The 8502-nt window shown below is 45.2% G+C and overlaps 1 protein-coding gene across 1 annotated transcript; it reads left to right on the forward strand.

Moving 5' to 3' along the window:
• Window positions 1-1951: 1951 nt before the first annotated feature.
• On the forward strand, window positions 1952-5437 carry LOC147890858 (G2/mitotic-specific cyclin-2-like). Its single transcript, XM_087389271.1, has 13 exons — window positions 1952-2142; window positions 2272-2338; window positions 2430-2559; window positions 2658-2714; window positions 2796-2850; window positions 2955-3227; window positions 3407-3538; window positions 3645-3734; window positions 3859-4020; window positions 4119-4178; window positions 4272-4370; window positions 4461-4642; window positions 4840-5437. Exons 1-13 carry the CDS (start codon window positions 2128-2130, stop codon window positions 5006-5008), a joined length of 1491 nt encoding a protein of 496 aa, XP_087245397.1. The 5' UTR covers window positions 1952-2127; the 3' UTR covers window positions 5009-5437.
• The last annotated feature ends 3065 nt before the right edge of the window (window positions 5438-8502 follow it).

An 8502-nucleotide genomic window follows, 5' to 3' on the forward strand; every position in this document is an offset into this window, starting at 1 on the left:
CCAGCAAAGAGGAGGTTCTTCCTAACCACAAAGCAATTCCGGCTAGCAAACAATGCAGGAGAATGTCCGGGAGCTTACATCAACGGCTTCAACACGTATGCGGAACTACGCGACTTCATTGACAACTGCAATAGGCGTTTGCCAGCTAAAAGAGAGCCGGGAGACTTGAGATTCGCAAATGGTGCGTAATGCTTCCGAAAATTAAAAAAAACCGCAACAATTGAGAAAAAGAATTAACGAGTTGCAAGAACAACAAACTCATCATGGATTGCACTTCTCCTGCAGGACTCCTCAAAGAGATCCTTGTCGAGCTTGACATTGAGTTCGATGAGACCGATAGGATGATGGAAAGTTTGGAGGGGCAGAAGCTACTAGACACGAAGACGAAAGGGATCACAACGTATGCGTGCGAGCTGCTGCATTACGGGTACAACGTATCCTTGGAGTTACTGAGGGACACGACGCGCGATCAAGCAACGGCTATACTCGAACAATTCATGGAACAATTTGGAGGGACGCACGACGCGACGCACCCGGTGACGACAATGGAGAAGCTTACGTATATTTTCGACAAGGACTTATACGAGGAGCGCTTCGGTATTGGAAACGATCCTTTCACGCCAACAGAGAAAAACCAGGGCAAGTAAATAAATGCATTCTATTATGGACCTCAAACGGAAAAAAAAAGATCGAAAAACTCGATGACTAACGTAATTGTCAATGTTTACGCAGGTACGACATTGAAAGACGCGAGCCTTGAGATGAAGGAGGAGCCTCCACTGAAGCGCCCGCGCAAGGGAATCGCGCGAGCCTCGTCGTCTACTGCATCATGTGCAAGCCCAACAACAGAAAATACATAGGGAGCACGACGGACCTGCCGCGGAGGATCAAACAGCACAATAAAAAACCACCGGCGAAAATGAAAGAGGACTTGCAGCGTTACAAGCCCTTCGAAGAAAATTTCGAAATCAAAGTTTTGGAAACAACAGACACTGTAGACAAAGCACGAACTTTAGAGCAGTACTACATAAGGAGCCACAACACAGTAGGTCCATTAGGTTACAACACGCTCGAGGGCCATCCGGCTAGAGCGCGGAAGTACTATTTCCTAAAGCGTAGGAACATAATTTGACCCAAAAAATAAACATTTGTGCCTTCGAAAAAAGGGATCCAATGAAGTTGCAAATGGTGCTGGAACTTTTGTCGTACATGCAATGCAGCTTTGGGTTTGGATTTTTCCTGTCACAGTTGCATGCTTCTGGCTCAATTTGGTTTTGATTTATTATTTATACATTTCTGAAATACATCTCCCCGTTGTTCGCTCGAAGTGGAATGACAATAGATTTGCTTACAATGCAAAGAATAGGAATTTGTCTTCCTCCGGAAAAAAGAAAAACTACGTTTTACTGTCGACATGAACGACATCAAGTGCAAGCAGGACTGGATGATAACGAAATCTCTAGAAAAGGTTGCATGCAATTGAACATCAATCTTCTGCATCATTTCTGACAACGTCACTCATGTGAACCTCAACAAGATAGCAAAAGAGAGAAGTATTCATCAAGAGCCCAGCTGGCCAAGCACTCTAGTTCCCTTTAAAAATGTGATAAAATAGTAAGATTCAAGTTCAATTATGTGAGCTAGTAGTTAAGTGCTCCACGACGGAAAGGCAACCTACTCCTAGTCTAGTTTAAAAGGGAAGGGGGGAAGAAAGTAAGAGCCGTGAAGCCAAGGTAAACGTTGGGTCACAAGGTAAAGCGAAGAGGTGAGAGTGAGAGCCGTTGGTGAGAGAAGAAGGGAAGGGGGGGGGGGGGGAGGAATAAGGGCCATTGGATGCAAAAAGGAAAGGGACGGCCAAGATGGAACGAGAGAGGTGACCGTTGGGATTCGAAGATTCAAATCAAAAACCCCTTCAACCGTCGTCTTTCTTCTTCCTTCTTCATCGCAACAAGCACCTCAAAAGCTCTCTCCGCCATCGCCTCCTCAGCTTTCTCGCTTCCATTTCCACCCCTCCAATCCTCCCTTTCTTACATTTCTTGCTCGCATGACTTCCCTCTCCCTTCCCTCCCACCTTCATTGAGCCTTTGCCCTTCTCCCCTCTTCCCTCCGCCTGTTTCCTCTGCCGCCATGTATGAGACCAGGGTACGCCCCCCGCCATTTCTTGCACACCTGAAGTCTTTTGATTTCCAGCCTCATCCTTCATCTCTTAGATGACAACTTTCGCTGGGTGTTTTTGGGAAGATTGGCTAACTGCTGTCCTGTGTATCTCAGCAGCAAGCAGCACTCCACCAGGATGAGAACAAGCGTGGTGAGGTGAAGGTGGCCGGCGGAGGCAAGGGTATTAGTCGTCAGTTCTTTGAAATGGGTATCTGATCAATTGCGGCCCCAGTCGTGCGAGCTTCGCTGATATGTCCACTTACGAATTGCAGGAGCCGCTGTTGGGAACGGCAAAGCACCGATTGGCCCCTCGAACAGTCGCAGGGCGTTGGGAGACATTGGCAACCTGGTGGGCGCAGCTGCTGTCCGAAGCAACGTTGCCGCAAAGGATGGGCTGCCAGAGTAAATCCTAAAACCATCAATCTGCAGACAGCCGAATTGAGTTCTAGATGCTTCAGAAATACGATGGTTCTTCGGCTAACGAGTTTTCTGTTACTCAGGGGACAAAATCCGGAAAGGAAAGCTGCTCCTGGCCCTGTTGACAGGCCAGTTACAAGGTCTCTCTCTTTGCTTCTGAAAGTCTTGAACTTGTGCAGGCATTTTATTTCAGTGACTAATCCTGTCCTTGCTCCTTTCAGGAGCTTCGGGGCACAGTTAGCTAACAACCATGCATCCGAGGAATCGTCTCTTCAGGTATTACTTAGAATGTAATGTACCGTAACATCGTTGGAGCGCAAAATCTCGAACATTTTGTGCAATGACTCAGTCTTTATCTCATCAAGCACTTCACGTTGCAGTCTTGTCAGCCCACGAAGGAGGAAAGCAAAGCGGTAAACATCGTGGAAAATGTCGCTACGTGGGCAAATAGACAGAGACGTACCGTCAAGATACAAGAGGCTGTCGTCAGTCTAGATACAACGACGGATGGCGTTGACAAGGTTGCAAAGGATATACCTCCAGGACATCCAGCCCGCATGAAGGCGTTGCTGACTGGGAAAAACGGAAGGGCGCCGGCAGGCAAAGAGAGGAAAGGGAGGACTTTAACTGCTACACTGACAGCAAGAAGCGAGGTAAGTAGGTGACACTGGTCTGGAATCGAAATTTGGCTGAAGATGGTTGCACTTTCTCTCCATCGATACCAAAACAGACAGAAAGGAAGACCGGCAAATTGAATTTGAGAGATCCATGTTCACTAGCTAGCAGTAAGCAGCAATTCTGATGGAAAGCTGGCCTCTCTTATTGCTTCTAGGCTGCTTGTGGAGGCTTCAGGGCAGATGGCGTTGAGGAGCCTGTGTCCAACATTGATGCTGCAGATGTCGGCAATCAGCTAGCAGTCGTGGATTACGTAGAGGATATATACAGTTTCTATCGCAAAACTGAGGTAAAACAAGAACATTTTGTTGATGCATGGCCGTCCGTCTATCCTTGCAGTTTTGCAACGCACCAGTGCTCAAAACTCATCTGCCGCCCTTGCTTCCAACTGCCAGGTACAGAGCTGTGTGGCGCCTGATTACATGTCAAGCCAAACCCACATCAATGAAAAAATGAGAGCCATCCTCGTTGACTGGCTCATTGAGGTGCTTCCCACACAACTACATTTGTTTATGAAGGGTAGGCCTGCTATTATAGATTGGCATTCTATGCAAGCATGACAGAGTGCACACACCATGGCCTTATCTGTCTTGCGCCATGTTTGCTCAGGTCCACCTGAAGTTCAAGCTCATGCCTGAGACTCTGTTTCTGACCACCAACGTGATTGATCGTTATCTGGCCATTCAAAGTGTGGAAAGGAAGAACTTGCAACTGGTGGGCGTTACTGCTATGATGATAGCTGCAAAATATGAAGAGATATGGGCACCAGAGGTAAAAGCTCGGGGACTAAGATACCTGCTCTGTGCGGACTATGTCCTGTTTCAGCAAATCTAGATTTTGTACGATTGACCGGTCCTGGGCTTGTGCAGATAAAAGATTTTATCTTTATCTCGGACAATGCATACAATCGGCAGCAGATACTTGATATGGTACAGACACACCCTCCATTCCATGCTTCATTGTAGTCTCTGCTCCAAATTTCATTCGTAGCACACTTCGACTCCAATGTTTCTTACTCGCAGGAAAAGACCATGCTGAATTTGTTGAAATTCAATCTCTGCGTCCCAACTCCATACGTGTTTCTGGTCAGATTCCTTAAAGCTGCTTCTTCAGATCAGCAGGTATGACTGAGGGGCATCATTTTTAGCTTAAGAGGCCAGCACATCTTTCAAGGTCAAATCTTAGACTGACGTTACACCAATTTTGGACAGTTGAACATGCTGGCATTTTATTTCGTGGAGTTATGTCTGGTGGACTACACGATGGTGAAATATACACCCTCCATGCTTGCTGCTTCTGCAGTCTACACAGCCAAGTGCACACTAAAAGCAAAAGAGGATCAATGGAACGCAACCCTAAGGCGTCATTCAGGCTACACTGAGACACAGCTTATGTATCTCTCTCTCTCTCTCTCTCTCTCTCTCTCTCTCTCTCTCAACCATGCACTCACACACACACAGACACACACGTGTAGACACACACACACACACACACCCCCCATGCTCCCACACACAGACACACACAGCATAATCCAATAGAGAATTGGTTTTTCAGCTACCTCACATTAACCCTGCCCTTTTCTTTTTGCAGAGAATGCGCAGCAAAAATGGTCTCTTTGCACCAAAAGGCAGGGGAGGGGTCACTGACGGTTGTTTACAGGAAATACTCTCAAGCAAAGTTTGGCTCAGTTGCATTGCTTGGTCATCCTGAGCTACCTACAACAGTAACAGCTGGTGGGAGCAACAGCAAATGCAAATGACCGATGGCTCTTCTGGCTTATGTTTTGTTGCTGTGTATTCTTTCAATTCTTTGTACCTGAGATCTTGCCAGTGCCACAAGAAATTTTGTGCAGCAGTAGGCTTTAGATACCTCCATCATCTATGGATGTAGCAGGTCTACAAAAATCAAGGGATAAGGAACACAAAATCAAGGGATAAGGAGCACTAACTACTATGTGCTCCCAAACTGGTAGAACTCACTGCTTGCTTCCCCGTTTGTATAGATGTGAACTTTCTTGGCCATAACTCAATGTGAGACAATTGAAAAGATTTATATTATACTGTATCCTGCAGTGACTTGAGGTTAGGTTTTTTAACTTTTCGCTAGTCTTTACTTCTTCAGATTTGGCTGCTCATGCATTTTGTAACATCACAAACATTTTTTGGACATGTTGAGATGTGGCAATTAATGCCAGAGAATGTGTTGAGATGAGGCTCATAATCGATCACTAAAACTCTTGTAGCACATATGGCGAGTACATATCCAAGAAATCAGCCGCACGTTTGCAGATGAGAGTTATGCTGCAGGACATGAGGAAGTATTTTTTGTTCTCTTTGCTTTTGGGTTTTTTCTGAAAGCAAATTTGCCACTACGTTTGTAAAGTAGCTTGGCTGTGAGTGAAAGCCAATCAGGTGTGTTTTTGCCCTTGTATAGGAGCACAGATTGACTCATTCATCTGACCAGCTGACCAGCTTGCCCCTTATCATATTCCTGCTGCATGCAGCAACTACCAAAGGTGCGTTTAAATCTGGTCACCCCTACATGGTTTCACATTTGATCTAGCCCTGAGGGTTTGCTCCTCTGGTAACCAACCATCTATCTTCAAAGAGTGTTTAATATATATTATGTATAGGAGTTAGCTTTCTCCACCTTAGCAACAATGTTTGGAATTGGGGCAGCCCCATTCTCCCATCACTTCATCCATATTTGGCTATTAAGGCATTCGTTTAGCCAACAGCTGCAAGGACGATTATCCTCAGAATTGTGCCAGCCCCATTCTCCCATACGCTTACCTTTGGCACACTTTCTTTGGCTTCCTGTCAACCATCTCTCTACGTCATAGGGACTGAATAGCAAAGTGCCACCTTGAATGTCTTGGGAGGCCTATTCTTTCCATGTCTCTACCATGATGCTCTTTGCGTGGTAAGAGCCCTTGAATCTCAGGCAATTTGAATGACCCCGAGTGCCACCAGGTTACATGAGTGTTCGGCATTGACAAAAGCCTTATCTGTCTGCCCTCTTAGGTTCCCTGCTAATGTGTGTCTGAGGGTTTCCTTTATCCTTTGTGTGGTAAGAACCCTTGAATCTCAGGGCAATTTGAATTTGACCTCAAGTGCCACAAGTTTACAGGAGCTTTGGCTTCCTGTCCCCATCTCTCTACATCACAGGGACTGTATAGCAAAGTGCCACCTCGAATGCCTTGGGAGGCCTTACTCTTTCCATGGCTCGACCATCCATCACCCTTGCATCCTTGAATCTCAGGCAATTTGAATTTGAATTTGACCCCGAGTGCCACGAGGTTACAGGAGTGCTCAGCATTGACAAAGGCCAAATCTCTGTGGCCTCTTAGGTGCAGCAGGCCCACATTCACATCTTCGTAAAGCCTTTATCCCTAAGAGCCCTTGAATCTCAGGGTTTCTTTATCCCTTGCGTGGTAAAAGCCCTTGAATCTCAGGGCAAGCTCGAGTGGCACAAGTTTACAGGAGTGTTCAGCATTGATAAAAGGCCTAATCTCTCTGGCCTTGTAGGTCTGTGCAGGCCCACATTATCTTAGTAGAAATCGTGCCCCGAGGGCACTCGCTTTCACAACATTCTTCATTTGGCACTCGCTTTCACAACATTCTTCATTTCTCCTCTTGTGAATGAATGGTCTTTTCCATCACTACATAGGGCTTTCTTTTGTGAACTTAGTGCCCGAAAACATTTGAATTGCTTCTCCATCTATTCATGAGATATTCATGAAATAGGGCGTCTCCACTCACTCATTGAGTCTCTCTATAGAGAAAGAGGTTAGATACGTTGTCAGGGTGAAAACACAGTATTGCATGCACCAGTTCTCTCTCTCCCATGCTTTTCTTGCTAAACTCATTAAGGGAGGGATATCTTAGTAAAAATCATGCCCCGAGGGCACTCGCTTTCACAACATTCTTCATTTCTCCTCTTGTGAGTCTTTTCCATCACTACATAGGGCGTTCTTTTGTGAACTTAGCGTCTGAAAACATTTGAATTGCTTCTCCAAGTTCTATTCATGAGATATTCATGAAATAGGGCGTCTCCACTCACTCATTGAGTCTCTCTAGAAAGAGGTTAGATACGTGTCAGGGTGAAAACACAGTATTGCATACACCAGTTCTCTCTCTCCCATGCATTTCTTGCTAAACTCATATTGAGGGAGGGACAATTCCCCTCTGCAATAATTTGTACGGAGCCTCTTCTTTTGTCAACTTAGCGTCCGAAATACATTTGCATTGCTTCTCCATGTTTGATACAATGGGGTGTCTCCACTCACTCATTGAGGATCTCTAGAAAGAGGTTAAGCTACTGCTTGCAGAATGCTTTTCTGCCTCTGTCAACCAATCTTGTGGGCTGATTCCTATTTTGCCAATTCACCTTTGCAGTACTTTGTAGGGTCATGCTATACACCACCTGTTTCATTTTCTCCTTCATTGTTGGCATTTTTCTCCACGCATCCCACACACCATCCTCAAAGTTCGGTGTCAAAACAAATTGTGAGACTTAAGGATGGTATTACCTCGACATAAAGCTCCAGGGTTATTGTGTGCTTCTTGTTCTCAGCGACCACCCGTACAAATGGAATAAACTCCATCAAGGATTGTAGCTTTTAGTGCACCCCCTGGCGTTTCTTGTTCTGGAGATCAGAGCGAAGTTATGAGGTCTGTCTAAGAGCATCAGAGCAACTCCGGAGGTCATCACACTCAGTTGGTTATTATCTCAGCTCATACATTCTGGCCTATTGAACAGATGCTCGGCTTTGTATTATGCCTCTTTTGACCATAGAGGTCCATTTATTAAATGTCATCAAACTCGGTTAGTTATTATCTCAGCTCATACATTCTGAACAGACGAGACACCGTCTACGACGGGTTAGGGACCTTTCCCATCAGTACTCAACGAAGGGATCCTGCCTTAAATCCAAGGACTCAAATTTTAAGTATTTTAATAAATCTCAATATGAATTTCTCTTTATATATAACACGTGTTGATTCGTTGGACATGTTTGAGTGAAAGTGTCTATGTATGTGTGCATATAGTGTTACTGTACAGTGTACATGTGTCTTTACGTGTGCATGTGTATGTTTACATGTTTGCACGTGTGTGCATAGTTTTTTCCATACGTTACCATACGCATATGTCATACGAGTATGGAAGTATGATTGGACCCTAATTTTACTCAAAAACATTGTACACATGACATTGACAAAGAGCTACAAACTTTCAAATTGAAACTTCAAA

This window comes from Dipteris shenzhenensis, chromosome 18 (assembly GCF_047967505.1).
Source record: "Dipteris shenzhenensis isolate YYH24624 ecotype China chromosome 18, Dip_SZ_1.0, whole genome shotgun sequence".
Classification (NCBI taxonomy): domain Eukaryota; kingdom Viridiplantae; phylum Streptophyta; class Polypodiopsida; order Gleicheniales; family Dipteridaceae; genus Dipteris; species Dipteris shenzhenensis.